Source organism: Numida meleagris, chromosome 12 (assembly GCF_002078875.1).
Source record: "Numida meleagris isolate 19003 breed g44 Domestic line chromosome 12, NumMel1.0, whole genome shotgun sequence".
NCBI classification, from domain to species: domain Eukaryota; kingdom Metazoa; phylum Chordata; class Aves; order Galliformes; family Numididae; genus Numida; species Numida meleagris.
In genome coordinates, this window is record NC_034420.1 from 17628717 (window position 1) to 17653193 (window position 24477).

General features: G+C 40.6%; 1 protein-coding gene across 5 annotated transcripts in view; it reads right to left on the reverse strand.

The window, feature by feature from the left end:
* The window catches only part of JAKMIP2 (janus kinase and microtubule interacting protein 2), a 41933-nt gene continuing 18275 nt past the window's right edge, over nt 820-24477 (reverse strand). For 4 of the 5 annotated variants that reach the window (XM_021410664.1, XM_021410666.1, XM_021410665.1 and 1 more), the window contains 16 exons: nt 22848-22994; nt 20971-21111; nt 19951-20007; nt 18910-19029; nt 18320-18448; nt 16907-16990; nt 16544-16606; nt 14575-14673; nt 13235-13333; nt 12856-12909; nt 11974-12039; nt 11557-11625; nt 10491-10568; nt 9418-9621; nt 8340-8405; nt 820-5357 (listed from right to left, as the gene is read on the reverse strand). In XM_021410664.1, coding sequence (XP_021266339.1) covers nt 5223-5357; nt 8340-8405; nt 9418-9621; nt 10491-10568; nt 11557-11625; nt 11974-12039; nt 12856-12909; nt 13235-13333; nt 14575-14673; nt 16544-16606; nt 16907-16990; nt 18320-18448; nt 18910-19029; nt 19951-20007; nt 20971-21111; nt 22848-22994 — 1611 coding nt within the window. In that variant the 3' untranslated portion in view covers nt 820-5222. Of the gene's footprint in view, nt 5358-6750; nt 6824-8339; nt 8406-9417; nt 9622-10490; nt 10569-11556; nt 11626-11973; nt 12040-12855; nt 12910-13234; nt 13334-14574; nt 14674-16543; nt 16607-16906; nt 16991-18319; nt 18449-18909; nt 19030-19950; nt 20008-20970; nt 21112-22847; nt 22995-24477 lie in introns of all 5 variants that reach the window. The other variant, XM_021410668.1, reaches the window with a different exon arrangement.

Sequence of the window (24477 nt, forward strand, 5' to 3'; positions counted from 1 at the left end):
CCCACATGGTTTGTTTGCACTATATGGAAGCTTGCCTTCCAGCGCTATTTGTGTCCATCTGCACCGAGCCCCCGCCCCAATTCTCTGACTTCAGCGGTGGAGTTTTCCCGGTACATACGGACCCCTCGGCACTAACGGTTTCGGCGCTGCTTGCCCCCCCAGGGAGCCGCAGGGCGCGCGCATCGACCCCCCGCCCCCCGCGCAGCTGTCCGGCGCGGGCCCGGGGAGCGTGTGGGGACGGCGGCACAGAGGACGGCAGCGCCCCCTGCCGGCCGCCGCCTTGCACTGCGTCCTGCGGAGTCGCGCGACGAGCTCGCGGTGCGGAAGGAGCAGGTGCGTAACGCAGAGCACGAGAACGGTGTTCGACGTGTGCGCGTTCTGCCGTGCTGACGGACAGGGGCCTCGGCATCACCTGCACACTGTGCAGCTTCTCTGCAGCAGTTTACTGAGCCCCATTCTTTTCTACAGGCTGGGTGCGAGAAGTCGGCTCTCAGCCGCTCAAAGTGTTGGTGTGAAGACAGTCTATAAAAGAAATTCTGAAGTCTTTTTTTCAAAGCAAGGCAGGTCCGATAAGGGTGCGCTCATCTACCTGACCTCCATGAAACAGGCAGCATCTTCTCTTTATTTTTTTTTCCTGGTACACGGGTGTAGCACAAAGTCAGTAATGCAAAGATGGGCCCATGCTGGGAGAGCTGCCTGCCTTCGTCCCACCAACCAATGACCTCAGCATATCCACTGCAGCTTTCCATCCATCTGTGCTCCCAGATGTGCTGTGCTACAGCCCAGCCGGGCCCTTCCAATCTCCCCGGGGGCTGCAAGCACATCAGAGAGCAGGCCAGGAAGGTACGTTCCACGTATCTTAGTTGTTTGGCCTCAACATGGCACAGAGTCACAGAGCCACAGGGCTTGGAAGGGACTCTGGGGCTCCCCAGCCCAATCCCACACAGCAAGTTCTCTACAGCAGGCTGCACAGGAAAGCGTCCAGGCGGGTTTGGGTATCTCCAGAGAAGGAGACTCCCCCACCTCTCTGGGCAGCTTGAGCTAGGGCTCTGCCACGTGTACCTCCAAACAGATTCCAGACAGACACTAAACATCTCTGTGAATGTAAAGTGAGATTTTTTTAAAAATGCTGCTGTATTATTTTTTCTTTATACAAACTAAAACACCAGAGGTCATCGAATCCTATATTAAATACATAAATTAAAAAATAACCATTCATAAAACTTTACATACAATAAGGATTCTCTTCTACACATTAATACATATAATACAGATACGTGTCCAGTGTTTATCAAAGGGTCGTTCTGCCAAGTCATTTACACTTCTGTTCTGGAGTAAACACAATAAAAAAAAAAGTATATCTAAAAACAGGTGCTGATGTGAAACAGGGCAGGGAAAAACAGACAAACGAAAAAACTTTCACTCATCAGCAACTGTATGGCTGTTCATTGAACCTCGCCCTAATGAGAAGAAGCCTGGCCTATCGGGTCCTCATGGGGTGCCATGAAACCAAAAGTTTTGGAGGTTCAGAGGATATTCCCCACTGAGATGACGGCCGGGAGTTGGAAAATGGAGTGTGTGTACAAAAAAAAAAATAAAAGAAAATCTACATGGGTCTCCAGGCATGCCAATGAGAGTGGAGCTGTGAGCCAGGCTGGTAATACTGCAAGAAGCCTTATTTCTGTCTCAAACCCAATTGCCTAAATTAATCTCACCAACTAGGTCTTTGTCTGAAGTGCTTGAATTGAAAGAAGTGCCTTTGAACTCTCCGGATTTGGTGGAAAAAGGGGAGAAAAAGTGGCAAGTTTGATTTTTGTTCAGCTGACTTTCATCATGCACATGCCTCATCTACTGCTGTGATGGTTTGGAAGTTGCGGAGTGCTGTAGTCCTGCCCTAGCATAGATGGGTGGAATCAGTGCTATGTTTACAGTCCTCAAAAACTGAAATAAATTGCTGTGGGTTTGCTAGTTGATTTGAGGGAGAGGCTGCAGAGACTCATTTGGGAGGACTCTCAATACCTTGCCTCAGCAAATATCAGGAAAAACAGGAAGCCTTGGATGACAGCTTCAGGACAAAGAATGGTTGGTGGAAGAAAAAGAAAAAGAATGAAAAGGAAGAAAAGAAAGAAAGAAAAAAGGAAAAACTGAACCACAAAGAAGTTGCACATAAGATGTAAAACTAAACCATGCGCATACCAGCTGCTGTAGCTAAACAAGTCTACACTGAATTCCCCATACCAAGGTCAGAAATATACTTTCATAAGTTATATCAATGATTTCCTATATACAATAGGGACCAGACAGATGGCATATATATGTATCTCTATATATAATATAGATACATATGTATCTCCAAACATTCTTTATCCAACTCATTTTTATCAGGCTGACAGTAGGAAGTTTGTATTTTATCAACGAGTGTGTTTTAGGCATGGCTCACGTTATGCTGCAAGGAGAATAAAGCTGCTGTTGTTCAGCTCTCTGGAGTGACTCCAACAATCTTTCTAGTTTGCAACCATTTACATGTCACACCACAGTAACCTGTGGGTGCTCTGCCATCTCCCACCCCTCCCTAAGCCCTTGGAAATGCAGCACCTGCATGCATACGTAATAAGAAAGAGTAAGGGAGGGGAAATCAGGCAAGAGAAACAAACGCAAGATGCGCACAGCACAGCTCAGAATTCATAAGTAATGAATTCTGTCACAGAATCAGCGAGGTATGTTCTAAAACTAGATAATGTTATCTAAGCTATGCTTCTGCCCTGTGATTACCTATAACAAACACTTCCAGCACTCATTTTTTTGAACCAAAGCAGAGATGGAAGTTATTGCAGAGCCATGGAAAACACATGCCGCTCATGCTTCTTTAGATGAGCCTGGCATTATAATGTCTGAGGACAAGACACATACTGCTGCAGCCAAGTGGTATGAAATGAACTTGTGCTCCAGCAAGGGAAAAAAAAAAAACAAACAACACAACAAGGGAAGAGGGAATAACCAGACTGGAAAAAAACTCTTTGTAGTTAACAAAAAATTGCAAAGTGATCCCAGTGTGCCACAGGTGTGGGAGGAGGCTCTCAAAGGGCCTGACTCAAAGCTTCATGACTGAATTGGCAGCAGCACCCTTGGAAAGCACACGTGATAGGTTTGGGCCAACCTTACCCATAGATTCTTCTGCAGGGGGAAGAAGTTTGAACACAGAGCATGCAACGTACCAGCATTCATGTAACATACCTGCCTACTAGCCTGTTTAAAAAAAAAAAAGTAAAATAGAAAGGGGCCAAACATATAGCTAGTGCAGAATTCAGTAAACCCCTTGACTAAAACAGACTGCTTCAAACAGCTCTGTTCATTTTGCAATTTAAATTAATTTTAAGGAGCAGAAAGTTGCTAGTAGCTGCTAACCTTTAATGGAGGGCTCAACACAACTTCCAGACATGCAAGAAATGAGGATGCCCTCAGTCTCTGGACAAAGCCCAGTGCTGATCTATGAACATTAATGAGTAAAAGCTGTTCTGGCTCCAAAGTATCTCTGAGGGGCAGGCATCCTCTGTACTAGATGAACTTAATTTCTGCTATAGCCAAGGAATAGCTTTTGCCCTGCTGAGCTGCTGTGCAAGTTACTACACTGCTTTGTGCCTCAGTTGCTCCATCTGAGGAAAATGAACAAGCAAAGGCAAGACTCTTTGTAAAGCACTTCTAAAGCTTCTGGTATGCAGAGTCTGTGTGCGTAAAATTTAAAACATGAGCCCTCTTTTGAAGGTTTAAGTAATGCACAGGCTGTCTTCCACATTGTTATATGGAAATCCATTTTTTCCCAGCTGAAATTAAGGCTCCATTGAGGAAGACACAGCTCAAATAAGCTCTGCCACAGGAACCTGAAGTCTGCACAGGCAAGACTCTGTTTCCAGGGAAATAAAAACAGAGGCACAGAGAAGTGCATTGCCATGCCTAGCTCCTGCAGCACACCATGAGGAAGGGGAAGATGGATGCAGCTTCGCTTCCAACAGACACAAGAGCTTGGCAGGGTTTGTTGCAGGTGTAAACTCTCCTTGGGGTTTGCTTCTTACTGGCTAAAGGGACATGCAGCTATGAGGGCACTGCTTGCCTTAGGGAGACACCAGGACTGGGTTCCAGACTTTGTCAGGAGAGAGATACCTAATGCTTTGAAATGGAAATGACTTCTAGTTATTCTTAATTACAGAAAAATCTAAACAGACTTATGATACTTCTTCTCATATCCAGTAAGGATGCTTTTACATGGCTTTCCCCATTATTTGGTAAATGTGTTCTTGGTCAGGAAGCCAGCTAACAAAATCAGTTTGACAAGCCAAACCAAAATATTTATAAGGCTTTCTTACACTCAGTCGGATCCAAGCTGGAACAAAATATCTGAAAGCTAATGCTTCGTGGATCATACGACATGGACACTGGGGATTGCTTTCTTTCCTTTCCCCTTGAAAACATCTTTTTTTTTTTTTTTTTCCTCAGAAGCCACTCTGAAGGTTCAATCCAGTGATCCTCAGTACATTATTATTTCAGTGAAACCAAGTATGGAAGTCTGAGAAGTACCTGACAAAGGACAGGCTTTTCTTCATGCAGGGAGTATGAAGAGAGAAGGCTACAGCTCTGTCAGAAACACTCCTTACGCACAACATCTGATTTTTCCCTTACTCTGCCATGTAGAATGTTGCCTTATAATGATCTCAAATACAAAACATGGTGTCTTGTCCTGCCCATAGTGCAATAAGCCAGAATACATTTCTTTTTTTTTTTTTTTTGCCTCCACATGGCAGCTGTCATTGTTCCTGAGGTGAAAACCAAAGGGAGAGAGAAAGAGTCTCTGCAGTGAGAAAATCAGACAGTCCAAACTGAACGCTTTACGGCCAATATCTCTCTGCACATCCTAACTGTTTCTCCTGCTCTTTCCTCTTATTTTTTGATCTGTTTGTGGGATGACAGCGTCACATTTAAACAACTGCCCTGCACAGCAGGGATAGATTTTTCTGTTGTAACTTTGGTTCCATGCCCAAGACACACTCTGACTTGATCAGCTGGAAGTGGAGCCGTGCTGATTCCCTTTAAGTTTTCCTTTAGTGATGTAGATTCACAGTTTGTATTTCTTCCCCTTCTGTAATTTCAACATATAGAATTTCATTAGATGCAGCATATATCATAGCTTTAGACAGGAACTGTCCATTAATGAATCTTGAGTGATGGCTTTAAAATACAAGGTGGTTGCAGTCTTGGCTACAGGTTGTTGTTTTTTTTTTTTTAATAGGTGTAAACAACGTTCTCTTCATTTTGGGGTTGGAAGCATTTGCCTTTCTAGGGACAAATCTGTGTGGTCGGGTGCTCTAAAAGAGAAAGGAAAAGAAGAACATCTGTATCAGGTAAGTGATAAGTTCTCTGCCTACGTCTCCAGCTGACAAATGGAGTCTATCAGTCAGGAAGTGGAAAGGATCTTTTCTTACATTACCAGCTAACTGGACTGTTACATTACCAGCTAACTGTTTCTGATTCCTGTCTCTTGGACCCTATAGAGTACAGCCCTCTAGTCAACAGAAGTTCCCACAGGTATCTTCAGGCAAATAGTTACACATCAGCCCATGGAAAACTGTCTGTTTCAGTACCTCTTGTACCAAAGTTGCCTAAATTCACCAGACATGAGAGCAGGTGATACGTTTGTGGCTTCACCGCAAGTTTAGGACTTTGGCTAATTCAGCAAAGAGGCAAATGCAGACTGCTCCTGATTCAAGCAATTCTTTCCTGTATACGGAGAAGAATTCTGGGTTTCAGATTTGAAACGTGGGGAAAAACAGCTTAGTTTTTCTTTGCTTCCTCAGCATTAAAATCTACATGGTAAAACTCACTAAGCGTGAAATTGATGCAGACAACACTTCCTTGTGTGAACACAAATAAGTGAGTATCTATATTCACAAGCACAGAAAAAAATGCAGATAATAAACTCCCACATAAGAAGGAGCTAGAAAATTCTGGTCTGGATGCTAAATATTGCTGCATATGGTTTCATTCACACACACTGCATTCTGTCTTTGTTTCAAATGCTTGTCCTTCCTGATCTCAAAATACAGCAGTAAGTGCTGTGCTAATCCTGTCAGAGAAGGAAACCATAAAGAATCTTCTGCAGTTGTATCACAGTTTGCTCTCTGAGTTCAAAGACTGCTAAAGGATAAATTGCAGCAAGGCTCTAACGAAAACAAAGATTTTTCATTATCAAATGGTTCCCTAGGTAAACTTCAAGGAGGTACTATGGGTTTTTGTTGTTGCTTTATCGTAGATCTGTTTGAAGTCTCTTATAACGTTAACAAAGCCAACATGCATCCAGTGGAAGTCAAGCAGCTTTGCAAAGATCACTCTGATGATATTCATCTTGGTAGTTCTAAGAACCAGAAATGTTGATGGCACAGTAAATTTTGCCTGCTATTCTCTTGATTATTTAATATTATGAAATTCTTGTTGGCTTCAGTTTGTGCAGTTACAAATGGCATAATATTATTATTAGCAAGCTTTGGCAATTAATTTACAGGAGAGTTGGACAGTGGTGGTCCGGCTGCAATGCCCTTTGTTAAATCAGCAGTGTGACCACTCTCCACAATGACCTATTACAAACTGACGATGACTTTCTGGATTCCCTGACTCCAGACATATATAGGAACACACAACAGTCTGATTCTCAGCACTGTGCAAGAAATACTAGCTTTGAGGAGAAAAATAATGGAGTCTTACCTTTCCAAGAGGCACATTGACATCAAGGCCAAAGAATAAAGGCAAGAGAGAAGAACAAGAATAGAAATAGAAACTGCAGAAGAAAAAGAAGATAGCATAAAAATAGAAGTCATGGCATTGTAAGCACCAGGATTAGTTCTTTTTGCACTCTGAAGGACAAATAAAATAATTTTACATTCAGAATACACTGTATTTCCCTAGTTACATCTCAAAGCGTCACATTACCTCCCAGGCTTAGGAAACAAACAGATGCCACAAATTTTGGTGGTAAGTTAGAATTAGCACCATATTGGAAACCTGAGATATAGCTGCCACTGTAAGCACTGTTGATGGAAGACACAAAGCTGGACATCAAAGCTAGCATAGGTATATTTTAAAGTAGGTTAAAAACCGTGCCTGCCATTTGTACTGGAAATAACCTACAACTATATATATGTTTACATAATGTCAAAACCTAACCATTATATTTTGAAAAAATCATTTGTGGATGTGTCATTTTAATCATTAATGATCTCCTGGAATGTGAATTTTTATGAATAAAAAATTCTGTTGAATATTGGCACTAAAAAGTCTCATACTCAAGGTCTGACCACCACAAAAGTTTTATTTCTGTTTTGATTTTCATCACAGATTATGATCTGTGATATTTCCACATTGCACATACAAGAAAGGAAGACTCTGAGATATTGTGTCACAAAAATATTGACAGCAAAGTGGAAGGAATTGCGTGTATCAAGTTCTACACTGAATTCGTTTGTTTCACTTAAGGAACATACATACAAACTGAAATGGCTCATTGGCACTACAGTCATTGTACTGACATAGCCATTATTATAGCTTATATATGTACACTGATATTCACTAACATGACTACATGGGCAAAGCTCCCACTGGAGAGGTATCTTCCATCAGTGTGGCATTTCTAGAAAATATATGAATGGTAGGATTATGCTGCGCCCACACTGGGATCTTTCTTCAGCAATCCTACCTAACCTATCAAAAACTAAGACAACTTATATGACAAAAAAAAAAGAAAAAAGCAGCATGGCTCTGTATATATTTATGAATGCTTATTCATCGTATATATAGAGAATGTGAATACATAATTCCTTGACAGGTCAGTTTAGGAGCAAGGTTCTGGTACTGCATTCGTATTGCATAATCAATTGCAAGCTTCAATAAACGAGATAGCATCAGAACCTGAGTTCCCTAAGGACAGTCTCTGTACCTTCACTAAGTTTCATTCAGCCCTTCCTGCTCACTAGCATCACCCTGCCTTAATGGATGTACTGCCTGTAGATCAAGACAGCATCTCACAGTCAAATAGAGGTTTCACCATTTGGTCCAGTATCATCCACCATAATTAGAAGTGTTTAGCATTTATTTCCTAAAAGGAAACAGAGTTTGTTGTGGAAAAGACTCTAAGATTAAAGTCAGAATACACTAGAAGGCAAAAACTGAACAGGCGACATAGTAGGAAAGCACTAAAACGTACAGCTGATTTAGGAATGAAAAAAATCCACATAGTTCAAGAGAATTAGGTCATTACTTTCAAAACAAGCCTGCTTCAGAAGCAAAGCAAAACCAACCTTTTCCTCCAGATCCTTAATTTGTCTCTTCTGGATGTCAGTTTTATCTTCTAAATCTCGGATCCTCTGGAAATTAGAAAAGAAAGTAACTAGACTCAGTAACTTTGCTTGGCTGAAAGCGACTGTACATTCAAAGTGCTACAAGCACAGAAATTAACAAATACTCTTCTCTGACAGGAATAAACTTGTGGAGCACCACGATTCTAGCCACTAGCCCTGCCTAACAATGACTTTACCTCATGTACAACTGCTCAAAACATGATGATGTGCGCATTTTACCGCATCCTCAAATACTGGAAGTTAGTATCAATAGTGGATCTGTTTCATAGTATTGATTTTATTAATCCTGTGGTAAATAGATGGAAAGTGTACAATTGTGATTTTACTTTCAGAAATACATCAAAATTAAGATTTCTCACAGTATGATATGAGAAAAGAGGACTAAAGTTTTATTAGATGTGAAATGTTAGATGTTTATGGCTTTATGAAAACACTGATTTTGTGGTGAGCTAGGTGTGCCTACTTCATACCCAGACATGCTTTTAGCAGAGCTAGATACTTCTACAAAAAATTGTGCAATACAAGTTAAAATTTAGCACCTTGGGAAGAACAATCCCACAGAATTATATACTATGAAAACAAGGCCTTGAGTCTCTGTGTCTTTTTTCTGCTTAGTCAGAGCCTAAGGCAGGTGGCCAGTAACCAGCAGAAATCCAGAAGGGGCAGGAGAAACAGATACCTCTCCTATGTAGCATGCGCCAGAACAATTCATGCCGTTCCGCTTGAGACAAGTCCAATAACTATGGGTCACCATTTTTATTAGGAAGTTTTGTACAGAATTATGGATGAAAACTGTTTGGTTTAGAATTTGAAGACTCAAAATATTCCAAAACAACACTCCACAAACTAATATCAAGGGTTTATGCACACAGTAAAGACACAAAGTATAAAACGACTCAGGAAACTAGATGTCAGGCACCCCTGTGACCTGGAGCTTGCCTAAATTTGGCCTCAGCTCTCATTCTTACATAGCAAAGCTGCACAGATCTGCATGTGCTTTTTTTTTTTTTTTTTTTACCTGATGAGCCTGCTGAAGCAGCTCCATCCTCTCCTGAAGAATCTGGCAATCATATTCTCTGCTTTTCCTCAGCATCTGGCGTCTTAGCTTTTCTACTGCTGTCCTTAGCTCTTCCTGCTGTTTTTCAGTGAGCAGTTCCCCAAACTTTATCACTGTTTCTTGCTGCAAAGCATTGTACAAGGTGGCTTCAAGCTCCTGGATCCTCTGGTCGATGCAATACCAAAAGCCAGTTAGATACGGAACATTTTTTAAAACACAGTGAGGACAGGGAGTTGTGGCAGATTCAGGCACCTGCATGATGGTCCCTGTGCTCAAGCGTGCAAAAATGTGACAAGCAGAACTTACAAAGTGGCCCAGCGTTTAAACAAAAATAGGGAGAGCACTTCTATTTTTATGGTATTCTAACATTAATTTTCATTGACATCTCTTGGTGACTTTAAGCGGTTACATAGATGATCAGGAGTTGGATAGAACTTTCATATCTATTTTATAATTGCAATTAAAAACATGAGCATCTTACCAATTCTAAAACTGACCCACTGTGCTAGAAATAAACTTTAAAACAAGAGAAGAAAGATTCAAAGTCAGTGCCAGACTACTTTGCTCTTAATCCAGCTAGTCAGTGAGCATTGCCATTAACTGAGAAGCCAAATATGCTGAACTTGTGTGGCCAGTTATCAGACCTATGAATCAGAATTTGGTACAGCAGTGTTTTACAGCAAGAAATATTGCTCTTTGTGGCACATCATCTTCTTGATGTGGCGTACACAAAATGGGACATCTAAGATTCCAGATCTGAGCTCTAGTTGGTTGTATTGACTCCATTTGGACAAGCTGACATTAACGCACAACATCTGCCTTTAGTCGACAGAAGAGTTTTGGACTTCAGGAGCTCTGCCTTTTTATGATGTGCAAAACCTCGGCACCCTTCCGAAGCAGTGCAGATTGCATGGCAGTATGTCAGAAAGAAGTTTCTAAGAGGAAAGCAAACACCTCTCCTCCTGATCCAACAGGAGCCTGCATCGCACTATGGTGCCAACCAATGCATGCTGTAGCATTTCCTTTGTACATACCATGTATGCTTGGTCAAGAGCTTGCTTCCTGTAGTCTAATTCTTCCTCCAAATAACCTTTTATTTTGCAAAATTGTTCCTACAATGAAGGATCATTTGGACAGAAAAAAAATGAGTTACTCAATATGCCTTGGGAAGCTTTATTAAATCAACTACAGATATCTGACTTGGGCAGGACTAGAAGACAGATCTACAGCTGACACTGCAGAGTTATTAGTATGTCTGTCTCAGCTAGCAAAGTAGCAAAGGAAAACAGCTGTGTTTGCTTTTGCATAATACATCTCTACTACATAAAACTAAATCTATAACCTCTTCGCTGATTTTAGTAATATTGTTTAGCATTTCAGCAGTCGAACTTACTGTTTTCTGCATAATTTTTCTAAAGATAGCAGCTCTGGAGTCATGGACAACTCCTTTTGTGGTTTCTCTTATTTTGGAAGAAATGGGAGAATGCAATAAACTAAACAGAAACTAAGCAGGCATTTTCATGACCACGTTATTTGGAGAAAGACGCTATGCTTTAACTTCTCAGCCTACCTTAAGCTAAATCAACTTGAATATGGACATGCCAGATTACACTGTTAGGCTTTTAAATTACTTCCACTAACTAGAATAAGAATAGCATAAAGCACTAGCTTTACTGATGATGTAGCAAGTTCAGTTTACCTGTGAATGTTTTACCTTCAGGATTATACGGGCTTAAAGCATAATGAAGTAAAACAGCGTGAAAATTCACTTCTTTCTCACTTAGCAGTGTTGAATAAAATGTGGTTCAACTGCTAATTTTTAGACTGTTAATCTTATAAGGCAAAGAGTGTGGTCACTTAAGTCTCTGAAAATCACCAAGCAGCCTTTGAGTTTTGTATTTTTTAATAAATAGTTACCTTAATTCTCTTTCTGTTATTCTGCTGTTGCATATGAAACTGACCAGTAACTTTATGGATTCACCAATAATCAGAGAAAGCCTCCCTACCTAATTTGCCAAAAGACCAGTTCTTAATTATTTTGTGGCACACCAAGTAAACGTGACATATTCCTAAGAAGTCTATTAAAGGAAGTTTGCCTACCATATCGCTTTCCAGTTCCATCATCTTCTGGTGCAGAGCAGCCTCGGCTCCCTCAATCTGCTGAATCCACTGGAGGCAAGAGAATGAGAGCTGCAACCTGCTGTGTTTTCTACACATGCAGGCTTGAATGCTTTACTTTATTTTGTATTTCCAGCTATCCTGACCATGTAGCTTGTGTCTGTTAAGTTTGACATTTTTGCTGCTTTAGCAAGGTGTTTGGGACTGTGATTACATTAAGGTATTCCTATCCTTGCAAAATCTCTAGTTAATACACAGTAGTATAAAAACACTGCTAGCAGAGTTTCCTTTATCCAAGGAATTGCCTCCTATACTAGAAAGTTTGATTATAATTGCAGCAACAGAGCTGAAAATCTACAACACTGGATAACACTTGAGAAAAGCAAGCACACATTTTACCTTTTCTGCCAAAGACAATACAGTGGAAGCTTGAATTATGGCCACTTGTTCTTCATTTCTTAAATTCTGTGAAGAGAGGGAAGAAAAATTACTACTAGTTTCCTACATGAATACAGATTATCCATGCTATATACTAGGTCTACATCAAAATGTTCAGGGTCTGCTAACATAGCAAAAAAACCCACTGCTTTATTTCTTTGCATGCTATGGACTGACTAGATGTTTTCATACTGCTGCATCTTAGGAGAAATTTAAAGTTAAACCTATTCGTCTTTGTGGTAGTTTTGCTAACCCAAATTTCCATTAGCTTTTTGAAAAAAAATAAAGCTAAAGCTCATCTATTCCAGTATATGTGGAGACTATAATGATCCTTTTTTTTTGTCCGATTTCTTACACACTTTCTTAAAATGTATTTAACGTTGACCACAGATACACGATGTTTTCTTCTACATGGTTGATTAAAGTGGGAAAGCAATGCCTGCTTAGAAAGCCCCGGGGCATTTGGCATTTCTTGCGTATTTATGAAACTGCTTTCAGAGAAATCCTAGACATGATGAAGATGTGGTGGGCTTACACTGCCAAACTAATTCACATGCTTTGTTGAGCGCCTGGATTGCAGTCAGGCCCAGTTCCAAACATCATTGGCCTCTGGACGCGCATTCTTCCTGGTCTGCTAAACCAGCTGTTAAAGCTGCCACTTCATTACGCATTCTCCAATTACACAAACCTCACAAAATTCTTAAGTTAGAGATATACATTCTCTAAATGAACACTTCTGATATTAGATAGTTTTACAAATATCTTAGAAAATAGTTATAGATTTCACTTATCCTCAGTAGAAAACACAGCTTGTAAAGGGAGAATATCTCCCCCTTAACTTACCCCATTATCACCTAGGATGTCTAATTGCTTTATGAGGTCTGGGATGCTGACATCCTGCAAACAGAAAATAAGATAAAGGCATGGCATACACATTTTATCATGTCTGCATTATTTGTCCTTCCTATGAAAAATGTTGAGATAAAACATTTTGTATTATTCCATGGAAATGCAACACACACTGATTTCAATTGCTTTTGCACCAGGTTTTATCATCACAGTGAAAACTACAAGTCCAATTCCATCTGTCATCAAACAAGTTTCATTAGACTGTTTAAATGCTTAAAATTTACTGGAGTTATTAGCAGAGATAAATGTAATTGATTACATGGACAGCATCAAGCACTCCTGCAGTAAGTCCTGCCTTATGAAGCTGACTTACCTTAACCCCTTCCTTCATGCAGTATATCTGTAGAGCACTCACACCATCGGAGAATGGGTGAATTTGGAGATTAAACGGTGGCGACCGTCTCTCTCTTTCCTGAAAATTCATGGAAAAGACACCAGAGAACATATGAGAATGAATGAGATGTGCAGAGAACTCAACAAATTCCACAGCTACTGTTTATATCATGCTCCACAAACCTAGTCCCTCCACAGTAGGAGAAAGAAACATTACATCAGTATTTGACTACAGCTGGTAAAATCGAATGGTAGGACTCTAGGCTAAGAATAGCGTGCTGAGTGGCATAGGATCCTAAAATCCAATGAATTATTTTACAGCACATTATTTATTTGACCAATTATGTATCTTTGCAAGTTGTCTGTGGGAAGGCTGTCATCTGGCTAAGGCTGTCATTTAAAGTGATTTGCTCAGTAAAGTGTTGAACAGCTATACACTGCTGGTAATACTCCCTTTACAAGCAAGTATTTTACTTGAGACTACAAGGATGCTCAGATGACATCCTTGCTCATCTTCATGTCACATGTTCTATTACTCATGGAAAGTAGCAAGTTCAAGAAAGTTGATAAACATAGCTGTTTATACACCCTCATTGCAAAAAGCCTATACATACTTGTCTCGTTTTAAAAGACTAAAGAAAAATAAAAAATTGAAGATTTTGCTTCATATTCCTTTTGTTAGGCAACAAGCACAGAAGTAAAGATCAAATTTCACTTTCAAATACACTTTGGCTTATGAGTATTTAATTGAATTCTTCAGTTCCATGAAGAAACAAACAAACAGAAAAAAAGCCCCACAAGCAAACAACAAAAAAGTCAACTGCATGTCAGCGGAGATTTTGGCTGTCAACTAGGATTCAGCCCCGAACAAAGTACACGAGGATGGGGTTTAAATCTTGTTTACTGGGTCATCTCAACTCAATTAATTTCTATTTAATACAGTGCTGGCCACAATCTACATTTGTACTCCAGGCCAGCAATAAGAACAAAGCATGTTGTCAACAGACTGCTCTGACATATTAGAAAAAAACTTACCTACCAGTGCGATAACTTAGCACAGCTACACCAAAGTTTATCATCTAGGATTACTTTTGCTTACTAGGCATCTAGCTCAGACTGAAATGAGCGAAGTATGGAGCTTACTGTTTCCAGGACATCAGAGCCCACATACTTCCACAGACCACAATTAAACATGCTTGCACTGATTAGTTACTCTATTATATCACTACGACACTGGTGTAAACACTCAAAGTTGGTGTCCAGTGCAATTGCACTGGTTTCATCTGCTACCAGCTCTACTATAAGAAGCTCATCCATCACCTCCAGCTCCAGGTTGCGGAATTCCAGCAGCTCATTCTGGTCCCGGGCATCCTGCAGCTCCTGTTGCAGACGGTTGTTTTCTGCTTCCAGTTTCTCTATCTAATAGAAATACATAAATTTATGATCTGTGTGACTGTTACGTGGAGCAGTGAGTATTTGCTAAGTGACAGTTCAGGCAGTGTAAAATCCAGTCTCTAGAGATGATTCTCTACTAGCCACATTAACTCAATGAGTCTTTAATTTACAGGTGAACTTCTGCTCACCTTGCCAAACATCATAAAATGCTCAGATTAGAGGTTTTCCTGAAGCAATCCAATCCTAGTGAACATCAGTGGGAAGGTTAACATGACAAAAGTCAAGCTAGCTATTAGATCAGTCTGCATTAGCTATGAAATGCATTGCTCTTGTGGTAAAGCACTGGAATAGATTGTTGGGGAGGGGGCGGGGAGGGAAGCGTGCAGACTTGGAGGACTCTGCAAGCAGGTTGGATAAATGTCTATCAGGAACACCTGGTCCTGCCTTGGAGGAGGTCTGGGGCTTGACCAGAGATTCTCATTGTGTGGCACGCAGGGACAGCTGTCTCTGTGGAGGCAGTTACCCAAGCAGCTGTCCTATCCCACATGAGCACTTATGTGAACCACACAGCAAATATCTCCTCACAAACAGTTCTGTCAATTAGCAAATAGATGTGAATAATACCCACTGGCCAATTGGATACAACTTTCTTGCTCTGGGCAATTCCACCACTGATTCCTCAGCCTGCTCCCTTCCATAAGTCTCCAGCCTATATTTTGCGATTAAGTTCTCTGAGTAGGGCCCATACCAGGACAGCTGGGGAGCATGGTAAGACAAAGATCAAATGAGCCCCCTTGAGTCAGTTCATCTGGCTGGGGAAGTATGGCAGAGGGCTGGAAACTTATAAGGCTTGTTTGTGGAAGGGGAGAAACACAGCCAGGATGCCCCATCTGGAGAGGTGAAAGAAGGTAGGAGATCTATTGCTGGGCATTAACAGCCTCGTGCTGATGGCAGTCGTATGTACAGCCACTGCTGTAACTGCTGGTGATATGCAAGCAATGCTGAGGACCTTCAAGGGCTTATAATCCATGATTAAAAATATATACATACACACATACAAATATAGAGATATACATATGCACATTTAAATGTGCCAAGTGAAAGAGCAGTTCAAGTTCCACAGGACCTAGGGGTGACTCAAGCCCTAAAAAATATACAGAACATTCTGAGACCAGGAATCCTGATGTTAGAGGATGACTTCATTTCTGCTGCCGTTTCATAGTAAGAAGCTAAGCTCAGATGGTGCTGCTAGGGCAATATCAGCAGACTCTTCAGTGTAATGTTGCAGGAGCATAATGTTAACAGCAGAGCTGTAATGCTGAGCAGAATTTCCAGGTCTTAGGCTAGGAGCATCAGGAACTGCTAGCAAGTGTCTAATCAGTGCTGGTTTGTATATCCTGTCCATATTCAAATACACTATGCTATCCATACACTATACCTGCAAACACTAGACTGAACATCCAAAAGGTGTATTGTAGGATCAAGGTTACCCTACAGAGTGAACATAGAATCACCAAGGTTGGAAAAGACCTCTAAGATCATCCAGTCCAACCATCCACCTATCACCAATATTTCGCACTAAACCATGTCCCTCACTACAACATCTAAATGTTTCTTGAACACTGCCAGGGTCAGTAACTCCACCACCTCCCTGGGCAGCCCATTCCAGCACGTGAGCACTCTTTTGGAGAAGTAGCATTTCCTAACATTCAACCTGAAACTCCCCTGGCACAACTTGAGGCCATTCCCTCTATCCATATCACTAGTTACATGGGAGAAGAGGCTGACACCCACCTCACCTCACCACAGCCTCCCTTCAGGTAGTTGGAGGGAGTGATAAGATAACCTCCCCTGAGCCTCCTCTTCTCTAGCCATACAAAACTCAGAAACATACCTTGTCTAAAAGCTCTTGGTTCCTCTTAATGAAAAGCTGTTTGTCTTCCACCCAGTGCGAGTCCTGTTGGATGAAGCAGTTCTGTTACGGAATAATCAAACTTCGTGAGGCTGGGCATTTTTACTTAGAATTGGAGCCACAATACTCAGGCTTTAAAATCCTACGTAAACAAATTGTGGATTACAAAATAACAGTATATTAGCCTAGCAAGCTTTAGCAAGGCTTCTGAACACACTACACCTGCCTGTTTATTGCAAAGAGACATTATATCTTTGGGAAGTCTACAATGAAACTGTGCTAGGTATACTCTAAAGAGAGTTAAGATTCAAAACAGGAAGAATAAAATACACAAGAGGTGCTTACCTGTCCTTTTTGTGCTAAAGTTTTCTCCAGATCTTCTATTTTGGCTTTGTATCTCTGGACTTCAGCTTGGAGCTGCTCTTGAGCCTGTTGAAGTCAGATACATTTAAACAACAACAAAAACAGCAACCTGCCTGACATAAAAATGAAATGAAACAAAATAGTCTGGATCTATGCTCTTATTTCCACAGAATGAGTAATCAGATTCTAGCTCTGCAACATTTTGTGTCACCTCACATACCCATACAGATGCCACAAGGGGACAGATCAGCAGATCTGCCCCTCTCTCCACCCAAGTCTGTAATTAACATGCCTCGTATTAGAGTACAAATATAATGCAGGTATTCAGGGTGAGGCTCTACTCAAAGAACATAGTAAGGGACTGTAATGCCATAATGTGATGGAAAGCACAACAATAATAGCAGGGTGGCAAAGTCCTAGGCTGCAGTAAATGACAACAAGCACAAACACAACAGCCGAGGACGCAGAAAAAAAAGGAAGAAAGTTTGCCTATCTTCGGAAGGCCTCAGGTAGGCAAGGATCCCCAGAGAGATCCCCTCACCTCCACCACCAACCCTTAAATGAGAGCTGAAAGGAGTGGATCCTGGCTCCAGCCCTTCCTGTCACTCAGCAGCATTGCATGCACCTGAGCTCCCCTGGGCTGGCCCTGCCTTCCCCCCAAGTGCTCAATCATTCTTTCAAGCAATGACTTAACATTTCTGCCACAGATACAGTATCTGAATTGAAGTGATTAGTAAACAAGACTGACAAACGGTTGTAGAAAAAAAAAGGTGATCAGACCTGCCTGGGAGGTCTTTAGGAACTGACTTCAGAGTGGTAAAAAACCTGGTACTACCTCACATCTGAGGCTTCTTTGAGCTAGATGTTGGGCTGGAGTTCACCTGAAGTTGCTTCCAGCCTGAATTATTCTATGGTTTTATGAGACAGACAACATTTTTAGCCTTGGAAGTTTTACTGTAATCTGCATCACACTCAAATTTGAATGTAATCTGCGTATCTTTGTTAGAAACATTCAGGTGAGCATTCCTAAAGTTAGTGCAATTTATGCCTTTGTGAAAAGGCACAGGCCTCCATTTACATGTACAAATCCAACCCCTTCACACCTGGGCAAAACATGAGAAAACTCTTGTGGCTCTGTGCCAGAATGCAGAACTGTCCGCTTTGACATGTCTGCCTAAATGCAGGGGTTTGGAGCTCAGCCAGAGAACAGACCCTTGTAAACGAAGCAACTATGTCCATCTTCAGTCATCACTCTCTTGAAATATACTTGCCAATGAGTGAAATGGACATCTATCTGTTGCATGGATATTTATCTCCATTTCCTTGGATGCCACTTTATGAAATCAAAATATTCTGATGGTAATGAAATGCTTCGTGTCTCAGACTGATACTGACCTTGGCTTCTCTTTCAGCATCTATGACGCCTCCTGTTTGCTCTTGCAGTAGCGCATAAGCTCTCTGCAGGGCCTGATATTCCTTTGTCAGCTGTCGAAACCGCAGCTCTGATTCTTCTGCAGCTAAACTCTGAGAAGGAGAAAGGACATTCCTAAGCACTAGGCAGCACAGCACTGCCAAAACAAAGGAAGCGTAACGTGTTAAACACATTAGTTGGTTTACAGATCTTGATTTAAAACAGCTTCTATGGTGATCCTGTTGTAATAAGAAGTAATAAGAATGTAGAATTAATAGAATGTTTATATGTCTTTAAGCTAAAAGAAATGTGACAAGTTAATTTTCTTGATGTGATGAAAGGAAAAAGTCATCTCAAATTGCAATAAAATCATAGCTGTAGACTCTGTAGACTAGACTTAGAGAACTTCGCAGTATTTTGACATACAAGGTAACTGAAAATGAGGACAAATTTAATGAAGAACTTGCCATCCAATATGCAGCAATAAAAACCTGGAGCGCCTGGTCACTTGCTTTGGAAGTCAAAATCTTCTGAAAAATCTGTCCTTGCCTATGGAAATTGAGTCAGATCTTACCTCATCCAGATCATCGTCTGGAGTTGCTGGTGTTCTGTCTGTTCTATATGAGGCCACAGAGGATGTTTCGGAGTCCATGGAATCATCATCATACCCCAAAACTGTATCTATCACGTGTCTCTGAAGAAGGAAAAACATGATTTCTGAATCTGCCTGGAAACAGGCAGTATGAGTTTCTAATTTGGAGAAAGACTAGTTTCAAGCCCCATTACTAGTTGTTTTAAAAAGGCAAGGCATGAAAAAAGAGCTAGGTGCTACCCCTGCAATTACCACCTCCAACCAAATCCAAAGGGAAACATATCGAAGATCAGGTCTTGTGCTGATGGAGAACGAGTCTACTGATTAATTGTACTAAACTGAGGATCTGTCTTAGCCTGCAACTTGGAAAACATAATGGAAGCTGTTCAGAAGACATCTGTCAACATCCAGACTGAGGTGAGAAAATAATGCTATGAAGGAAATGTAAATGTCCATGGTGCAGAATGGGAAATGTCTTCCTTCTCTCAAGGACACTGCTGATATTTTGAATCTCAGTCTTCTCTCACTGATATTGCTGTTCAAGTAAATGAGTAAATGCTACATCAGCACAGAACTAGTGTTAAGTTTTAGTTTGAGGGTTTTTTTTTTTTAATGCAACTTTTATCCCACACATCTTTCCAGTCTTACAGTAACTGCCATACATTGTAAGAGACTGCTCACACTACACAGTTTGGCTGTGTGTCTCACTATCTCCGGCCACTGAATTCACCAATCCAAATGAGAACTGAGTCACATCCTATGCAAGCTGAGGTGCTTGACGCACAGGATTGGGTTTCAGGGTACAGAGGTGAGCATTTAAAAAATTATTTTATGAATAAGTGTTGTGCCAACTGATCAATGAGCATTTTAGATCCACATTTGCTTTGCAACATTTTTCACTTTTGTTGACAGGTTACAACCTTCTAAACACGGAATTTGAATCTGGCAAAAAAAACAAGAACAGAAGATGCCAATAAACTTTTGCAGATATTATCTTTTTAAATTCATAATTTTTCCTCTTACCTTAATTGGTTTTGAACTCCTTTTACTCCTTCTGCGACGAATGAGTTTTTCCCTGTCCTGGAAAATGAGATTGAAAAGTTACCAGACTCAAAATTTTTTACCTCTATCTTCTTTTGTTTGCAGCCCAAGAAGGTGAGACCTACAGACAAAATAAATCACTGCTTTTCCACTGACAGTTATACTTTCCAGCAGGAATACAATTCCAGGTAGAAGGGAAGATTCATATCCAAAACTGTCTGCATGTCAGCTGAAAATCACTTGAAGTGAAGAGGGAATAGGAGAGAAGAAGCCTCTGCTGTTGTGCAGCTGACTTGACAGGCTGTCAGACAACAGACACTGATCAATTTCCTGTTAAAATCACCGGGAGGCTCTTGCAGGGCAGCCGCTTGGGTTTAGTATGGGATGCAAACTGCTTTCACTACAAAGGTGGTGCTGCCTCTGTCTCAGAGTTACTAAAAGGAAACAAGTGTTGGTTTCACCACTTCTAGCAGCGATGCCTAAGGAGAAGAAACAGCCTGCTTTGGAGTATCTTTCTCCTTCCTCTCAACATAACACAAAGTCAGCTGAAAAATGGATTGCCAGTATTAAAGGATATGACAGAAGAACTAGAGAACCATGCCTAGCAGTATGCTCTTTTCCTGCACACAAAGGGCATTGCACTGTGTGCTTGCATGTTTCTTTTCCAGAGAACATTTTAATGGCAGCCTGGTTACCTCACAAGCCAGCTTGTCAGAGCCCTGCCTTGTGAACATGTGCGTGTTCCTGAGCTCCACTGTTCATAGTCTGTTCATTTCTACAGCTCAGTTCATACACAAGTGTTACACCTTCAAGTTGCAGGGCCAGCGCCCCATTAGAAAGGTAGTTAATAACCCACACCAACACACACTGACATCTAAAACTACACAGGTGTTAAGATCAAGGAAGATATGAAACTTCAGATTTCTATTTATAATATGAAATACTAATGGTAATTAACTTCATACAGGAATCGCTGCAAATTTCCTGGTGTTATGGACATACCCTTGTTAATTCATCAATTATGTTCTGTTGTTCTATGACCTGAAGCTTTAAAAATTCAGTTTCTTGTTCCTCATTAGCCTGATCCAGGTCATTGAGAGATTTTAGTTTCTTTAGAGGAGGATGTGATGTCATTTTTTCTCTCTGTGGTAAGAAGAAAGACACAGATAAAATAAAATAAGATCCAGCAATTAAAAGACAAAGTTTCAGTTTTAAATTAAGCACGGTTCTTCATTTAAAATGTATGGCCATATTAATATGCTTATGCTACATAATTTGTATAACTTGTAATTTCATAATTCATAATATCAGCTAAACAAGTTTTATAACCCACAAGCACTTCTTAACAACAAAGCAGCACAGCAAGGCTGAGTTCTTCAAGCAGAATAATAAAGATTTATCTCTACTTATTTTGTGATAATCTAGCCTCCACAGCACAGCAGCCCTTAGAAGTCATATGCATCTAGATGCCCACCACGTGACAAAGACGTTTATCCCCTACGCGTCCAGGGGGTATCCCTGTAGTACCTGCTCCCATGACTCCACGCACTTGCTGATACTCCTCAACTGACCACATACAGTGAGGAACTGGACATTTTAGTTTTGTGAAAAACATGTATCCTGCCAAAAGAAGTGGAAGGGGAAATAATGGGGCACCATAACTATTTTAACTAGCATTCCGTGTCCTGCCTGCTCTGAGCATATGTGGGAGAGGAGATACCTACAGCCCAAGAATATTAGTCCAGCCACCCACATCCTGCTAACTTGCATAGTTTGGGCATCTACACTATCAAGAGCAGATGCCAACTCTAGATAGTGGAGCTAAGTTGCCATGTGTGCCCATATCCACTGGTGGTGCTGTCCACTGATGTCTAATGCATGACAACGTTCAAGTCTCTTCTGCTTGCTGTGAGAGAGGCCAAGGGGCCATGATTTGTGATCTACAACCACTGTAGAAGAAGAATTCTAACATGTGATGTCTACAATAAGTGTATCTGTCTTCTGGGCATGGGTGAATTGCAGTCTTAAAATTGATTAACCTTGCAGCACTAAAACCTTTCTTCTCTAAGATGAGAAAGTGAATCTGATAGTCTCATCCTAATCAGCAGGAGAGGTGCATCCATTGAAGAACTGTCTGCTCAAGATGAGGACCTTGACTATTGTGAGCCAGAGACAAGAGATGCAAACACACTTAGCAGCCTGCCAGTTTACATCTGGTAACTCAAGTCTTGCGCTTCCTTTTTTTTTCCCCATTAATGGGAAAACAAAATCAATACAGGTAGATTCTGATTGATGCTAAGGACAATTTGAAGGCTCTACAGACATAACTGCTTTAACTCCACCTCACATAGCCCTGATACATGAAATTTATAAACCTAGCAATCACACCACCATTCTCCCTTCCCTGTATCCATTTACCATTAATATGTCTTACAGGAATATTACATGTGTCCAGGGGCAGACCAGAACTGTACTTTGCCATCATCAGCTCTAACAGGAACATGCACATTCAAAGATGAGTATCAGGCTGTCTGAAAACATAGCTCTTATCAGCTTCTTCTTTTGGTTTTCAGATGCAAAATGGCAGAGTAGAACATGACTCGATACAACTTGTTTTTTTAATTCAGACTCATAAATCTAATTTTTGGGATAATATTAAAGACTGATTTTATGCATTCACTTAAAAATACTGTACACATAAGCATAATAGACAGTGTAATATAGGTCTATTATGTACAAGACTAAGCACTGCAATATCTTATCAATAGTATTACACACACACTTTCTCATGTATGCACATGCATTCACTGTGCAAACGTTCCCACCAAAACAGACATATATCATGCACTAATGTACTTTTTTTTTTTTTCAATACTGACCATTTCTATATTTTCTTTAGTCACTGCTTTGAGTTTATCTTCCATGCGCTGCAAAGACTGCATCAGTTCATCATTTCTCTTTGTGAGGCACTTGTTCTTTTCCAAGAGAGGTTTACATTGTTTTTCAGCTTCTCGGACACGCTTCAGCTGAATTGATAACAATTGATTTATAGCAATTAATAATGGTAGTAATCCAAATAAGATACGTTTCTCTCTTTCGTTACAAGTATTTTTGTTAATCTTCCCTATTGGACTACTGTCACACTAAAACACCAAGCAAAATGATCTACTGGAACTGGCAAAGCAATCCTGGCAATGCCTACAGCTTCCATAAACTTATTTTATCTACAAATCTCAAAGCATGATTCTGCACATTTTTACTGAAAGATAGTTTTAACTATGAGAAAACTCATACATAGAGATAAAGCAACCTGACACACCATCAGATAACTGCAAAGCTGCTGCAAGAACTGTAAACAAAACTAAAACCTGTCTTTTATCTTCAAGAAACTCATGGACTTTCTTGTCAAAAGATGAATTTACGTTGGCACTTATGCATATGCACAAAGAATTTTGTTTTAGTCAACAAATGGTGACTAAACATCATTTAAACAAATTCATCAAACAGAAAGGTATCTTACAGCATCTTTGGATGTTTTGTGTTCAAGAAACATTTATATGTTGTGTTGAGAGACATGGTTTAGCAGGTTTATTGGTGGTAGGTAGATGGTTGGACTGGATGATCTTGTAGGTCTTTTCCAACCTAGCTAATTCTATGATTCTATGATTCCAGTATTGGTGCAGCTAGAGTCTTAGCCAAGTTCTTTTCCTCCACAAATCTAGCTCCACCTGGTAAAATTGAGTGTTAATACACAACATTTATTTTTCTAAGGAAGGATAAGGAAGATGGTATGTGCCCAGATTATCTACTTAATGAAGCCATGAACCAGCTCTGTGTTATCATTCGTCACTGGGAGGTTCTTGCCCCTTGCAGTTCTGCTGTAGAAAGGACCGTGAGAGTTTCCTGTAGCTGTTAAGGACAGTAAAGCACATTTGCTTATACCATCGCATCATCTTAACCACTGATTTTGCTTGAAGCAAGCTAGCATGTGCCTGAAGATCCCTTCTGCTAAAAGGAAAAGGAGGAGCTGGTAGGAAGTGGTTACATCTTCCATCAGCATCACTGTTGGCAAAACTGTCGGTTTTACCCTAAGAATGAAGAAAGCTATTGCTGGTCTGATTGCATCTCAAAGTGCATGGTATTTCCAGCAGTTTCCGCCCACATTTAACAAGATGTATTCACTATAGTCGCATTATGCAAAATAGAATTTTGAACCCCCCCTTTTTTTTTTTTTAAGGATTTTTTTCTGTGAAAAATAGGCTGAAGATTTAATGGCATTCAACAGCTACAAACTATTCAGTATTGCAGAAATTTGAGGTTTGAGAGCTCTTCCTAATTGAAGAGAGGTATGTGAACACATCTGTAATGTTACTACAAACTTGATATTATTTTGCAAATACTAAACTGAAAACACTGAGGAGAACCAGGTCAGCCACACTGATGCGAAAGGAGTGCAGTAGGACTCCTATCTGAGGAATAAAATAAAATAAAAAAATAAGAGTGCTGACT